We start from the raw sequence: 15,082 nt of genomic DNA, 5'->3' as shown, positions 1-15,082 counted from the left end.
GTTAGCCACGCGTCCCCTTTTCTTGGTATCCACTGTCGTTAATGGGGTCCTGGCTACCCAGGAACTTTTAACTTCACCTTCGCCAGCCTCGCAGATGTCTTTCCTGTCTCAGCTGTGTTCCCAGTCCCCTTTCCGTGCTGAATCCAGAATGGTCTTTCCAGGGGTCTGGTTAGATTAATCCTGCCCTTCATAAGAGCCCGAGATCCCCGCTTTGCCTCGGAGGGAGGCTGTGCTGAGGTGCGTGGTTACGGGGCCACTTACCCCGCACCAGCCTCCCTTTCTGGCCTCACCCCTCATCACCCCGCTGCCTCTCATCCCCAGCCAGCTGAACCTCATTCAGGATCTTGATATAATCTCTTCTCATTGTCGCTTTTGCCACCCGCATCTGAACCCCAACCCCACCCCAACATGAGGCCCCCTTGTCCGTCTTTACTGACCTATCAGGTCCTCCATAGCCTGGCAGCTGGTAGGTCTTTGAGGCCAGATTTGCCACGTGAACAAACGAATGAAGCATCACCTGTCACAGCGGCGTCCCCACAGCCGGGCACCCTCCTAGTGCAGCCTGGCCGTGCTCGGGACCCACTGCCAGGTCATCAGTGGGATCTCCCCAGCCAGAGCTCTGTGCCTGTGCAGACCGCGTGGCCTTGTTCAGTCTCCTCACTCCAGTGCTTACGTAGTATGTGCTTTTCCTCAGTTTAATCTTCAGGGAGTTTGGAACCGAAAAACCGGAGTTTGGGTGCTGGGTTTACCACTAACTACTTTTGTGACCAGCGACAATTAATTAAATCTCTGCTTCCTCCTATGTGAAGCGAGGATCAGAGTGTCCTGTGGGTTTGTCGCGTGGGTCGGACGCAGCCTTGTACCTGAAGGTTATACATTGCGACGCCCTGTGCAAATACTACTAATAAGCATAAGCATCAGGCACAAATGACTCAGGGGAGACCTGGCCTGAAGTTGAAAGCCTTAAAAAGGGGCTCCTCTGCTCCCTCCAGCGCATAGTAACACACATAAAATTGTCTCTGCTCTCAGCACCGAAGCGGACTTTTGCAGCTAACGCTGGGAGGATTTGTGGAAGGAAAGGCCAGATATCTTGCCCCCACCTACCATCTGGGTAATCAGTCTGATGCTTCCCCGGACTCTCATTTGCCCGGTGATAGATGATGTCAGTAGGCGAGAGGGTTCTGTGGGGGCGGACGGGGAGAACTTAGATGCCCGCGTCTGTGCCTCTGAATATAGGGCGCCGCGGTGCAGGGAAGGCAGAGGGACCGACCCCGCCGGTTAACCTGAGAGCACAGCGGGGACAGCACCGGGGGGCCTGGGTTCCCGCCTCGAACGGGTCATTAGTTTCTGTCTTCCTCAGAGCAGTTCACGTCGTGCCCAGGAGCGGGCAGGCGAGTGAACACTGGAGATGTTAAAATGTAACAAGAATATTCTTTAAAATCTATTTTTCTCTCCAAATGGGAATCCGACACCTATTTGCGAGGAGACATCGCCCTGTCTGCCTTTATAGGCGGGAGACTCTCCGCTGAGGTGGTGCAGCGTGTGACCGTCATTTCACACATGTGGGGAAACATCTTTTATCGAACTGGCTTGAGGAAACAAGGCAGTTCTGTGAATTTTTAACAGATGCCAACATGAAAACAAATTGTCCGTGTGCCAGAGGAAAAACGTGCCTCGCTTTTTGGTGGCTCATGGAACCTCGGTGTCCCGCTGGTGTCCTGACGGTGCCAGAGCTTTCTGCCAGCGAAAGAGGCACCTCTGAGGAAGAAGTCGCGTTGTCGTGTAATTGGTTCCGTGCTCCCTTGCTGTCCCGCATTAGCCTGGACACGCTCGCTCTGCCTTCGCCGTTTTCCTCTTTCGTGGCTCGGATGACCCATGGTTTGAGCTTTGTGTCTGACTCAGTTTCCCGACAGGATTTAAAGTCTCCGACACTCAGTGTTGCAGAATTTGTCGGGCTGCGTGAGGAGGAAAGGGACGGACTCTTGGAGGCTGAGATCCGTGCTAAAGTGCCTCCCAATTTAATATCCTGAAATTCCCCATTTTTGCTTGACTATTTCTTTGGCTTTGTTTCTGAATCAATTTTGTACACCCTTCAGCTTAGGCGTGCGTTTTCGTCAGAAGGGACTTTAGCTCATCGGTGACTGTTTCAGCGTGGTGACGACCCACCGTGGCCTGTTTGGATTCACGGCGCTCTCTGCTCCAGTTCCCTCTGTATCATCTTCCCCACACGTGCCTTGTGGCCAGTTTATTTTTTAAATGAAATAGAATCCCATCCTACTTTTGAGAACTTTTGAAGTCCTTCTAAAGATAAGCTTTATCTCCGTCTTGCCCAACCAAGAGTTTTCCCTTACTCCTACCACATAAACAATATTCTGTGTTCATCTCATGTCCAATATGGAAAATGTGACTTGTTTAGAATGGCGGTGTGGATCAGTTTCTTTTCATTTTTTTGATACACAAAGGTTTAGATAGTAACGCTGGATCTTTCCTGTAAGACAATTTCTTTTTTACAAATTAGACAATTCTATAACATGCTGTCTGTAAAACCAAGAAAAATATCCACTTAATAAACCACAGATAGTACAATGCTGAAGAAAAAATTCGAAAGGTCCTGAAAACTCACTTAACCTAATAATAATACAAAGAAACATTTTAGAAATGCTAATTCTCTATTAGACCCATTTTCTAAGGTAGCGTTGAGGGGATTTTTTTTTTTTTTTTAATGGAGAAGGGAAAAACAACTCTCTGGCTTCGTCTCTAATATTGGTCTCTATAATATAGACACCAGCAGCATTTTCCCCTAGACTTAACATTACTTACGTTGCCATGTAACAAGAATAGATTGTTTGTCTTGGAATTTTCCATTGAAACTAATATAAATATAGAAGAATGGCCCTAAAGAAAACAATCCTTAACATGCAGACTAAGTGACTCCAGGTAAGATTCTGGCAACCCTACCTCCATTCCCATCTGTAGCTATTGGATACATAGAATATGACATTCAAAAAATTACCAAATTGTAATTAGATACCTAAATTAATGCAAATGTGCCTTTGGAATAAACGCTCCATCTTACTAGGTGGTGGGAACGAGCCCGGCTAAGATCAGGCTTTTCTCACACGAGCTTCAGGGCTCTTTGATAGGCTCCCACCAGAAGAGCAAGTCGTACTCCCTCTGGCCAGAAGTCTTGGGTGCTGTTCCTTGTAAGTAGCAAGAGAATTGTCATCTTCTTTAACCAACCGCCCCCCCCCCCCACACACACACACAAAACCTAATGGTTTGCACAGATGTTTATCAAGTTAGTCATTGGTCATAGGTGCTTATAATCCAGTGGTAAACAAGTCAAGATCCTGGCCCTTTACCTTGAGAATCAATTCAGGCACTTGATAGGAATCTTGATATTTCAGTCCATTTCTCTGCATCTTTTCACCCATCTCTCCGTCTCCCTCCCTTCCTCTCTCCCTCTCTTTCTCTCTCCCTCTCTCTCTCTCTCTCTCTCTCTCTCTCTGTCCCTCTCTCTCTCTGTCTCTCTCGTTTAAAAGGCACACTCCAGGGAATCTGCCAGATCAGGAAGGATGTACGCTGAGTCTTATGGCACTCAGAGCTAATCAGTACTGTAGCTCTCTGTTGAGTGGCCTGAAACTGACAAGCGTAGCTTTTCTGAGCCAAATAACATGGCTGGCCAATTATTTCTGGAACTAGCTCTCTGGAAAAGGGCAATGCTTTCTGGATAGTCAACTGGGTGAGGAAAGCAACCCATCAGCTCTAACTGGCTTTGTTGGAGAAGGCATAGAGCAAGCAGGCCCAGCACAACAACACAGAGCTGTATGCTGCCTGGGGAGGGGCGTCAGGCTGTTTGCCGGGAGGCTCACAGGGTATGGCATTTGTCACCTCGGTGAATTAACCATGGTCCAGGGACTTGCAGCACTCTTTGGCTCCACCGTGATGAATGGTTTTTAGGGGAGCCTGGCAAAGGGAAGCTAGTTTGGAAACCTGGAGGCATTCAGACAGGAAATAAATTGTGGGTTGTATTAAAAATAATACGAATAATAATAACCATCACATTGTTGAGCCTCTGTGCTGTGTGAAGGCACTAGCTGCTTGCTACACAAAACATTGTCTCATCTCACCTTAGAGTGTAGGCTCACCTGTCATCCACATGTCTCAGAAATGGAAACTGAGGCTTAGCTTCTCACTAACTGCTGGCCTAAAGGCACCTAACCATATGTGGCAAAACCACAGTTTGACTTTGCAGTGACACTGGAGATGGAGAGAGTAGATGCATTTGTCAGGTTTTTAGGTGGGAGAAAACCAGGCTTTCTGCCTGTTGGGCTTTCAGCTGTCTGTAATTCCTTCCTGGGAGAGCTGACTTCCTTCCCCTGGAAACAGTTCTTCAAATATACTATGAATTAAGGAGCCAGACCGTAACATTTATTAAGCTCTTTCTTGTAAAGTAAAAGTAAACGGGGCTCTGAATGAAGATGTTTTCTTATTCATTAAAAAACATGTATTTGGTTCCAATTCTGTGCCAGGCACCTCGCGTGGTGCTGAGGAGACAGATGCGAAGAGAGTGTGTTTTAAAGCCGCAGTACATAGTCTGGGGGAGAAACAGGCGCTCCAGCCACTAGCAATGGCACTGTGGTAACCGCTCTACCTTGGCTGACATGAGTGGTGCTTTCTGGAAGGCCAAGGAATGCCGTCAAAGATAGCAGGAGGCGGGGCCAGGAAGGACTAGAGTCTGTTACATGGAGGTGAATGGCCTTGTGGGCACGCTGTGAAAACAGCATATTCAGTAGAGGACACAGTCGAGCATCTTGTTTTCACACGGTGCCTCCCATTTAGTGAGTTTTTTTTTTTTAACTGAAATAAATGTTTTAAATATCAGAGTGCATTTCACATAAGAAGGGTAGAAATTGTTTTGTGAAATGGTATGTGTGTGAACCTGCTTGTGAATATATAGACACATGTTCACATACACACATCGGATCATGGTATAAAATGTATTTCTTGGGGCGCCTGGGTGGCCCAGTCGGTTGAGCGTCCGACTTCGGCTCAGGTCATGATCTTGCCGTTTGTGAGTTCGAGCCCCGTGTCGGGCTCTGTGCTGACAGCTCAGAGCCTGGAGCCTGCTTCAGATTCTGTGTCTGCCTCTCTGCCCCTCCCCTGGTCACACTCTGTCTCTCAATAATAAATAAACGTTAAAAATTTTTTTCAAAAAAAAGTATTTCTTAACTGTGGATTGTGGTTAAGAATGTTTTAATTCATGAATTAAACTTTGTAAGCCTCAGTGTCTCCATAGTTGTTTTGAAGTTTAAATGAGCTAATGAAGAACAAAGCTATTAGCACATAATATATGTTCATTAAATGTCAACGGTTACTGACAGTGAATGGCACATCGTCTGGAACATGAGAGGTAGTCAATAAATATTTGTTAAGTGAATGAACATGCCAGGACTTGGCAGGTCTCAAGCAACCTGATGCCTACAGGGAGGAAAAGGTATCTGAACGATCAAAACCAAGTGGGTGCACCATGATGACCGTGTAGACGTGATGAGGCTGGAGAAATAGGTCGGACCAAATTTGGAAAGACTCATGTGCTGACCTAATAAGTTTGGACTTCATTCTGTTAAGCAATCAAGAGTCAGGGTCTAGTTTCTGAACAAACACGATTGACAGATCCCTGAAGAAATGAGGAAGGATGGGATTCAGAGCATAAGAGAAGGTGCTGGCCTCGCGTATGAGTGAAAGATCTCTTTCTTCTGAAGGGAAGAAAACGCAGAAAGACACAGCGTGGACATGGGTGTTGATGGCCGAGGGGGCTGGACGTCGTGAGAGGTGGTGCTGCCCTTTCCTGTGTGCTGGTCACTTGCTGGCAGTTACGAGGTGGGCCAGGAAGGACTTCGAGCAAGGGGTAAAATGTTTAACCAGGGAAAAGGACTAACCGGGTGAAGGTGCCCCAGTGTCCGTAGGAGTCAGCTGAACGCAGGCACCGTGGCTTCTAAGGACGGACGTTGTGATGCCCGCTTTGCTGGTCACGTCTGTTTCTGTGTTGGGTCTCAGGTGGTCAGTCCTGCCCAGCGTTGAGGCCTCCACCTGAATAGGACTTTTTCAAGGAAACTCTCCTGCTCCCCAGTCTGAACTGGGTCCTCCTCTTCTACCCTCGTAGCACCCGGACTTCTCTTTTTCTTGGGTTCTTCATTTGCCCCGTCGTTTGTTGCATGTCTGTCTCCCACTAGCCTGTGAGCCTCACGGGGACAGACTGTGTCTCCTCCTTGCCTGCACCCCAGCGCCTTGCACGTGGCCGAGCACCTGCCCCAGTGGCTTTGGAAGCTCACTTGATGATCGTTCCCTGCTGATAGGTTTTATTTGCTCCTCAACCAAATTTGAAGTTTTTTCCAGGACAGGGATCCCATCTTGTACTTTCTTTCAATGCTCTCTCACCCTTACCACCTTCTGCGAGCGCCAGAGTAACATTGGAGCTCTCGGGGAGAAGGTTTGTGTAGCGCTGTTGCGGTTGAGGGGCCAGTGTGATCGCTGAGAACGGAGCTCACACAGTGAAGGAAGGGCTCGCGGCATCCCTGGAAAGAATAGTCATGCCTTCGTATAGTGTTTTTGGGCTGGTTTAGAGTGTGTGTGTGTGTGTGTGTGTGTGTGTGTGTGTGTGTGTGTGTGTTTCCTATTACACTGCATTTCTCTGAGAGTATAGCTTTCACTCTCTCTCTTTTGCTTGCTTTCTTTCTTTTCTTTCTTTCTCTCTCTCTCTCTCTTCCTTCCTTCCTTCCTTCCTTCCTTCCTTCCTTCCTTCCTTTCTTTCTTTCTTTCCCGAAAGGGCACCTCTGAGTTTTCATGTGAGAAGTATGTCTCTTTTCATTTGGAATGTGGTGGTACCAGTGTGTGTGACTATATACACATGTGATTAAGGACTCAGAAAAACTAAATTCATTTATATAAACCTATGCGTATATTGTATGGATAAAATGTACAAGTTATATTTTCATGTGTAGTTTCTGTGATTTTTCAATAAGTAATTTATATAATGTAAATAATAATCTCATCCAGTACTTTTTTTCTAAAGTTTGTGTTTCCCCACATTAGATACTTACCTGGGACATCCAATTCCATAGTATATCTAATAATAAAATATATTTTGATAATATATAGGAAATGCATTTTATCCTTTCCAAATTTCCCTTACTAGAAAGTTTGGTTTTCTAAATTCAGATGGCTTCTAACTAGAAAAACTTCACACCTTTTTTAAAAACCAGCTTTATTCTCTCAGCTGTCAGTTTTCCTATTCACAAACCACGTTGCAAGCTGCCGTTTTGTAATAACTTGCTAAAAGAAGCAAAAATACAATCAAATATGTCACCATAAATAGGTAGACAGTCCATGGTTGGAATTTGATTTTTTGGAAACATTTTAACATTTCTTTCCTCTAAAATAAAGGTTAAAATCAAAACAAAGCAAGAAATATCCCAAATAAATGTACATGGAAATTACAAACTTGATTAGATTTTTCCTAGAGGAAAATCTTGTACTTTCAGCCAGAATTGAGAACCAGAACTAGAAGTATCCCCTGTAAGTCTTATGCTTCTCGTCCTCCGCAGTTAACAGGTGAGAAAACTGAGGTCAGAAAGGTTAAGTTAGTTGCCGTATTCTGCCTAGCAGACCTGAAAGGGCCAGGACTGCCACTAGCTCGGTATCCTTGCTTGGATATCTTGATCCCCTTCTGTGGATGTGTGATAATAGCAACAGCTAGTATTCACCGAGAGCCCACGATTCTGGGCACCCGCGGTAAGTTTGTCACACGTATTATCTCATTTAATCCCCACAGCATCTCTATGCAATGGACACAATTGTCCCTAATTTGCAGTTGAGGAAACAAATAGTAGACACACAGAGTTTCTATCTTTAGGATGAAAGGAGGAAATTCTTCGTTTTCAGCTAACTTTTGTCTTCAAATTTTTCATCAGTTTGTTTAGATGACGGTGATACTCAGTAGCCTTTTGAAAATACAGTTCTGTGCACAGTGGAAGCCTTTCCAGTAGGACTGCTGCGGGCATTTAATTGTGATTCTCTGTTATGGGTCACTTTGCCTGCCTCGTCACTGGCCTCCGGGCTTCTGTTCTAGCCTCTCTGCCCTGCAGCCCTTTCTTCATGCTGCAGGTTCTAGCACAGTCGCCTCTAGAAATGCAAGTCTGACGATCGTCTCGCTCTCCTGCTGAGACAGTCTGTGGTCTAATGTCAGCGGAGGCCCCCGTCTCCCCTGGATTGCGGGTGCAAGAGCTTCGGTGAGCCACACAACTGTTTCGTAATAGGAGCTGTATCCACAAGATGAAATACTCCATAGTCAGGACAGAGTGACTAACAGAAAGGTGGGCGAATGATATAAATAGTTCTAGAAAAGGAACTAAAAACAGCTATTAAACAAAATGTTCACCTTTCCTCACGGCAAGAGAAATACAGAATCAAACACAAATTATAAAACACCTCTGAAAGCATACATTAAAAGCCATTTGCACTTGGCGAGGGGAACTCAGCGGTAAGAGGTGGGGATACAGAACTTACCCCCCCCCCCCGCCCCCGCCACCACCTCTCATCAGTGGTTTTGCTTTGCCCGGGTCTCAGCTGCCTGCAGTCAGCCACACTCCAGAAGCGGATGGTCCTCCTTCTGATGGCCAGAAGGTCGGTGGTAGCCTAACGCCATGTCACGACACCTGCGTCCTTCACCTCCCTTCGTCTCCTAGTGTAGGTACCGTGTCACCTGACATCATCCCAAGAAGGAGCAGCATGGGTGCCGTGCGGTATTTTGAGAGACAGGCCATGTTCACATAGGTTTTATTACAGTGTATTGTTAAAATTGTTCTATTTTATATTAGTTATTGCTGTTAATCTCTTACTGTGCCCAGTTTACAAATTAAACTTTATCATAGGTATGTTTGTATGGGAAAAAACATCATATACATAGGATTCGGCACTATCCACAGGCTTCAGGCGTCCCCTGGGGGGTCTGGGAACGTAGGCCCGCAGGTAAAGGGAGACAACTGTATACCGTCTTAAAATTTCCTATCGTATTTGGAGTTTGTAAAGTTACGCAAGTACTAGAGTAACATAGATTCCACGCATTTAAATAAAAAACAAATGCATAAAAACGAGCTTGTTCATTCTAGCTAGAAAGGACATCTGCGTCTATGAGGTGTTCAGGAGTTAAAAGATATTTGTGGCACTTTATCAACCAGAAAAGTATCATCAGGTCCCTTGTCTGTATCGCATTTCACGGTACAGAACATTTTCACACACTGTCCCAGTTGATCCTACAGCAGCCCCTTCTTCATTTTAAGATGAGACTTGGATAAATTAGGATTTGCTGAAGGTCACAAAGCTCGTTCGATCAGTACACGCTTGTAAATGTGTTTATTTACGTATCCGTCTCTCCCAGTAGAGTCTGAGCTAGTGACGCAAACCAGACCGTAGTCTCAGCCTCATGTTCCCAGTTGAGTGCCATTAGATGACCACAGCTAAGAAGGGAGACACGCAAGTGATGTCACCTTCTTCTATCTTCCTGGGGAACACGTGGAAAGAGAGGAGTCTCTCCAAAAACCTCAAATAAGATTTCAGGACGCTTTTGTAAGCGGTGCCATTGCAAATCATCCACAGAAAGAAATAGATTTCCAATTTTAATTTCTGTGGAAGGAGGTGGATTCCATACCCCTAGGACCTTGTGTCTGCGTTGTAGAACTTGATGTCGTGACATGATCTGCTCGAACTTGTCTTAGTGTTCCTCGTCTCTTGGAATCTTTTCACAAACTTGATTTTCTGCAAAATGCCGGTGATGAGTGAGGGAATTCGAGTGGAATGTGGCATCTATATTTTTAAGGACTGAGTAAACAGTCAGAAATAAAGAAATAACTTGCCCGGGTAAGAATTCTTAGAACTCATTTGAACAAACCTTAAGCCTATTAAGTGTCCCAGAGGCAGCAATAACCTGAGGATGTACTATATTATCCAAGGTCCTAAATCCTTCAGCATGGACACTTTCATGGTTGAAGTGGAATTTAATGCCCCAGAAAAGGACCTGTGTTATTTTCTTGAACTAATGAAGAAGACAGCGGCCATTCTCTGAAAGAAAGAAAAACCCACACAATCTGTATGGAATTTAAACACATTTTTTATTAAACAGGACTCTATATGAAACTCTCGAGAATTTTATAGTAAAGCTTAGATAAATATTTCATGAAACATCTTAAGATGCAATCATTTATAGTAATTTTAGTGCTCTGATTTCTGTTTGTTTTCAGATTTGAAAAAGCAAACATTTTCTATGATGATTTATATCTAGGAGCTGCCAGTTGAGCCCAATTTCATAAGACTTATCTTTATAAATAAATGGAATAGCTCTTCTTACTTTTATTCTGTCTCTTAAGATGAAGCAATGTTGAAAGATCTTTTTTTTTTTTTTTCCTAGCTGAAATATAAACCATGACCTCGGTAAATGTCCTGCCTCATTTATCCCCCCCAAGTTTATGCTGGTGTTGGATCGGGGCATCATCTTCCCTCCAGCTGCCTCAGTAGACTCTCTCTAGAAGCTACTGTCCTGGGCTCTTCCCGTGCCTCCCCCCAACCCCCCACCCCACTCCCACCTGCGCACTCTGCAGGAAACTAGAGGCTTCACCTGACACATGAGACCTCTGACTAACCCAAGCTCCTGGGTTCCTGGAGCTGTTATTCAGACAGCCCTTTGTTAGTATGTTAGTTTGACGATATTAGCTTTTTTTTAGATACATGTCTTGATTTGGGCTACTCTGTCCAAATGAGTCTTTCACAGTTCATTCTACATGCTTGTTTATATTTGCCCGAATTGCTGATGACTGGATGTACCTTGACGTTATGGTCCTGCATAATTTAAAGATGTATTTTCTTTATCCGTTTGGATAGCTACCTGCTAAGCACCTACTCTGTTGTGCTCTGCGTTCTGTTGGGCGCATGAGGAATTTAATGATCATCCATTCAATAAATAGTTCCCCACCATGTGCCAGACTCTGCTGGCACTTTGGATGCAGCACTGAGACAGACATGATCCTTGCCCTCATGGAGCCGATTTTTAGCGGGGAGAGAGAGGCTAAGTGAGTTGAAAATACGGGGAAACGATTGCAGGTTATGAGAAGTGCCGTGAAGAAACACGAGTGAGAAATGGCCAGGGTGGTTCCGCGTCAGGGTGGGCAGCCGGGGAAGAGCCCTGGAGAGGAGAAAGCATCGGCAGGTGGGAGAACATTCTCGGGAGCCAGGCTTTGTAGCTGCCCGGAGCCATAGGAAATGGGGTTGGAGTGAGACCCGAACGCCTGACCACAGAGGAGCCCGCAGGCCATGGCCAGAGGTTTGCATTTGGTTCCCGGGCTCACGGGAAAGCCTTGAGGGCTTTCGTGCAGGAAAGATATGCTCTAATTTCTTTTTTTATTCCTGAGAGATGGTTCTGGCAGCTTTGTGAAAGTGAGGCGAAAGGAACAAAGCAGGGGTGGGTGGCGCAGAGGCTTGGAGATGAGTGTTGGGGGAGGGGGATATGAGCGCTGGCCAAGCTTCTGGAGAAATGGAGGGGAGCGGAGGCAACAGGATGGGCGCACACCTAGGAAACGGGTGGGGGCTGGCGCCTGGCGGGGACAGTGGGCGAGTGCCGTCGCCATTGGCAGGTTTACGGGAGGAAGTCAGGGTTCTGAAACAGCAGGATCCACTTCAGACCCGCCCGTTGTTCACAGCGGACCTGTAAGCGGTGGTCTGAATCAGGGTTCAGGTCTGCAGCGCTTAGGAGTCAAGGTGAACAGTGGCTGCTCAGGAGACCAGGGGGGGCAGAACAGTTCCGTGCAGAGGAGAGAAAGGTACTGGCCTGGCCTTGAGAAGAAGGGCAGGATGTTTGGGTGGCGGGAGACATGCATCCCGGAGATCAGCCTGGCAGGAATGGAAGGCTCTCAGGATAAGAGGGTCCTGGGTGTTCCTGTGGCTTTTGGTAGGGGCCTCATCTCCAGGAGAGGTTAAGCTTGCTCGCCCTTCCTCCCTCTTCTCCTTTCCCTAGTTCACGATCCACTGGGCTCCCGGGAACTCTAATGGGCGTTCCGAGTTAGGACTAGGGGAGCCCCAGGGGACCCTTCCAGATCCCCCACTTTGGGTTTGAAATACCTTTAGATGTTTCTTTAGGGGAGTCGCACAGTGCCAGTCTTCTTCGTGTCCACCTTCCACACAATCCCATGTCCGTTTTGTCACCTACACTTACATATTTCCATTTATTTCCCACCTAGGTTTTATGGCAGGCACACAAAGAAACCCTCAGATGTCTCAATATGGACCTCAACAGACAGGACCATCCATGTCGCCTCATCCTTCTCCTGGAGGCCAGATGCATCCTGGAATCAGTAGCTTTCAGCAGAGTAACTCAAGTGGGACTTATGGTCCGCAGATGAGCCAGTATGGACCACAAGGTAAACGATGTTTCTCAAAAATGCATCGCAGTAGGCTGTAGAGGTTTTGTTAATATGTTAGTCCTTCGAGGTCTTCATATTATAAACATCTTGTAAGATCCCATTATTTGTTACCCGGCGGGTTGGTGAGGTTAATGCAAACCCACAGTCCTTCAGTTGCCCGTCGTGATGGGAAGAATAATTATAGCAAGTGTTCATTAAGCATTCATGCATCAGACACTGTGGCAAATGCTCTTAATATGTGTGTTATTAATGAAGGAGTAAATCTTAGTTTCTGTGATGTAGTTTGAAATGCTCGTTGAGAAATAGACACAGGCCTTGTCCTCAAAAAGTTTCTGATTTAAAACTTGGGTTTCATTATGTTGGATTCTGATTGTGCCCCCTTAACAATGTGCTCACTACTCAGACGGATGTCGTCCCATTACACCTGCTCCCAGTTTGTCTCCAAAGTGCTATATCTGATAAATAGTAGTTCTCATTTTTTCAGTCATTACTGGTCTTACTCTTAGAAGATAGAACAAAGCCTGAAATGGGCATGTCTTTCAAAAAGGAAAATAAGGGGGCACCCGGCTGGCTCAGTCCGTGGAGCGTGCAGCTCTTGATCTTGGGGTTGTGAGTTTAGCCCCACGTTGGGTGTAGAGATTACTTAAAAGTAAAGTCTTTTAAAAGGGGGGAGGGGAGATAAGACGAGTGGAAAAATAAATGAGACTATGCCAAGATGCCCTGTTTACATCTGCCTTCCTGGAAATTGATGTATGTTTTTTCATGTACATGTAGAATCCTTTTATCAAGGTTTTTAACCTGATACATATTTTTTCTAAGTCACTTTTGGCAATAAGGCATTTGAATTTAGCACCTTCTTTATGTTTTGTTTATTTAACTTAGACATTAATGGATAATTTAGAGAGAATGAGATAATCTGGCACAATTCCCAGAGTTTCCTCACTTCTGAAAATATCAGGAATTTTCCAAGTGGAGATGATGAATGCCCACTAGGAGGTTCTAGTAAAACAACAACAAAGTCAGGTCTCCTCCTGTTAAATAAAGTTTTATTTTCTGAAGACATTTGTGTCTGTTTAGCAAACCATTGAGCTCTGTTGGGGTTCATTGAGCCTCTCCAGCCATTGAGTGTGTGCCTAACAAAGCTAGATGATTCTATGAGGCCTTAGCACCTTCTTGGCTTTTCACCTGGTGTTTCTCACCTGGTTTTTCTCAGAAAAATGCTTTCTTTCTGTTTATAGTATTTCACGGTTTGAAAATTGAGTTATCAACATACTATCTTATCTTGGAAGATCTCTTTCTGAAAGATTATAATATTATTCAATATTCAATATTCCCAGTATAACATTGCTTCCTTGCCTTACATTGCTTTGTTATTTTACATTCCAACTATCTCTGTTGTTAGGGAAACTATGTTAGAACACCCAAAACAGGGGTGCCTGGCTGGCTCAGTCAGTTAAGCATCCGACTCTTGATTTCGGCTCAGGTCATGATCTCACAGTCCTGGGATCAAACCCCGCATTGGGCTCAGCACAGATCCTGAAGCCTACTTGGGATTCTCTCTCTCCCTCTCTCTCTGCCCCTGTCCTGCTTGTTCTGTCTCTCTCTCAAAATAAATAAACTTAAAAAAAAACGTTTTATTTGGCCCCTTCCGGCCTTTGTCAATACATGCATGTAGTCAGGGTGGATATAGACTTTGTGTTTTGCTTGATTCCCTTCACACCATATCATTAATGATTTTCCAAGATCTTAATTTCAGTAGGCCCTAGGAGTTCAGGTCCCAGTTGACAGTAAGTCTGCCCTGTTCCCTGTCAGCCCCAGGAAGCTGCGGCACGACGAAGTTTGTTGCTGACCTAAGGCAGGTCAGTGAGAGACCGGTTGTGAGAGAGCACACCCGCTCACCAACTCCGCTCAGCGGGCGTCTTCAAGGCTTCCTTGGCTGTTGTGAAAAGAAGGAAACTTTAGTGAAAGTTAGAAAAGCAGTCTGTAAGTTGTGATATACACAGAAAATGTGGACTTGTGCTCAGCATGTAACTGGAGACAGGTCAGGCTTGTGCTCCCAGAATTGGGAGTGGCTAAAGGTCTGGGACTTGACTGCTAACACTCACAAGGGCTTCTTGTAATCTTGAAAATTGGTCTGTCTTCTCTTAAATAATTCACTCTTGCAACCTCATCCTCTACTGTTCTCATAATAAGGGAAGATGGAAGCTTGACTGTCTGAGGAGTCTTTTGTGAAGAGCGAAGAAAGTGTTTATGCTATTGGAGTTAATAGCAGGAAAGGCAATTTCTATAGAATGGATTTCTTCTCTGAGTAAAACCCTCAGTTTTCTGGAATAATTGAACATGAAGATTCATAATTTAAGAACACTGAACCTGTGAGGGTTCTCATCCAAACTGCTGAGTGTCCTTGGAAAATTGCTTACTCTTTGGGAATTACCTTTCCTCTAGAAAATGAGAAAATTAGATCGTGTTACTTTAGAATTTGCTTCCAATTCTAATATTCTACAAGTCTAAATCTTGCTTCTTGTCTGAAGCCTTTTATATCCATGCGGCCCACTGGACCCACCACATCACACTTTGGTTATATGGTCAAGAAGGGATTTATTTTCAGGCAT

General features: G+C 45.3%; 1 protein-coding gene across 9 annotated transcripts in view; it reads left to right on the top strand.

Moving 5' to 3' along the window:
• The window catches only part of ARID1B (AT-rich interaction domain 1B), a 446,720-nt gene that overhangs the window by 360,913 nt on the left and 70,725 nt on the right, over window positions 1-15,082 (top strand). For all 9 annotated transcript variants that reach the window (XM_053904333.1, XM_053904331.1, XM_053904329.1 and 6 more), the window contains one exon: window positions 12,288-12,467. In XM_053904333.1, coding sequence (XP_053760308.1) covers window positions 12,288-12,467 — 180 coding nt within the window. The remainder of the gene's footprint in view (window positions 1-12,287; window positions 12,468-15,082) is intronic.

The sequence above is a fragment of the Panthera pardus genome, unplaced genomic scaffold (genome assembly GCF_024362965.1).
Source record: "Panthera pardus isolate Hobbes unplaced genomic scaffold, ASM2436296v1 HiC_scaffold_17, whole genome shotgun sequence".
In the NCBI taxonomy this organism is placed as follows: Eukaryota; Metazoa; Chordata; class Mammalia; order Carnivora; family Felidae; genus Panthera; species Panthera pardus.
This window is presented reverse-complemented; position numbering and strand designations above follow the sequence as displayed.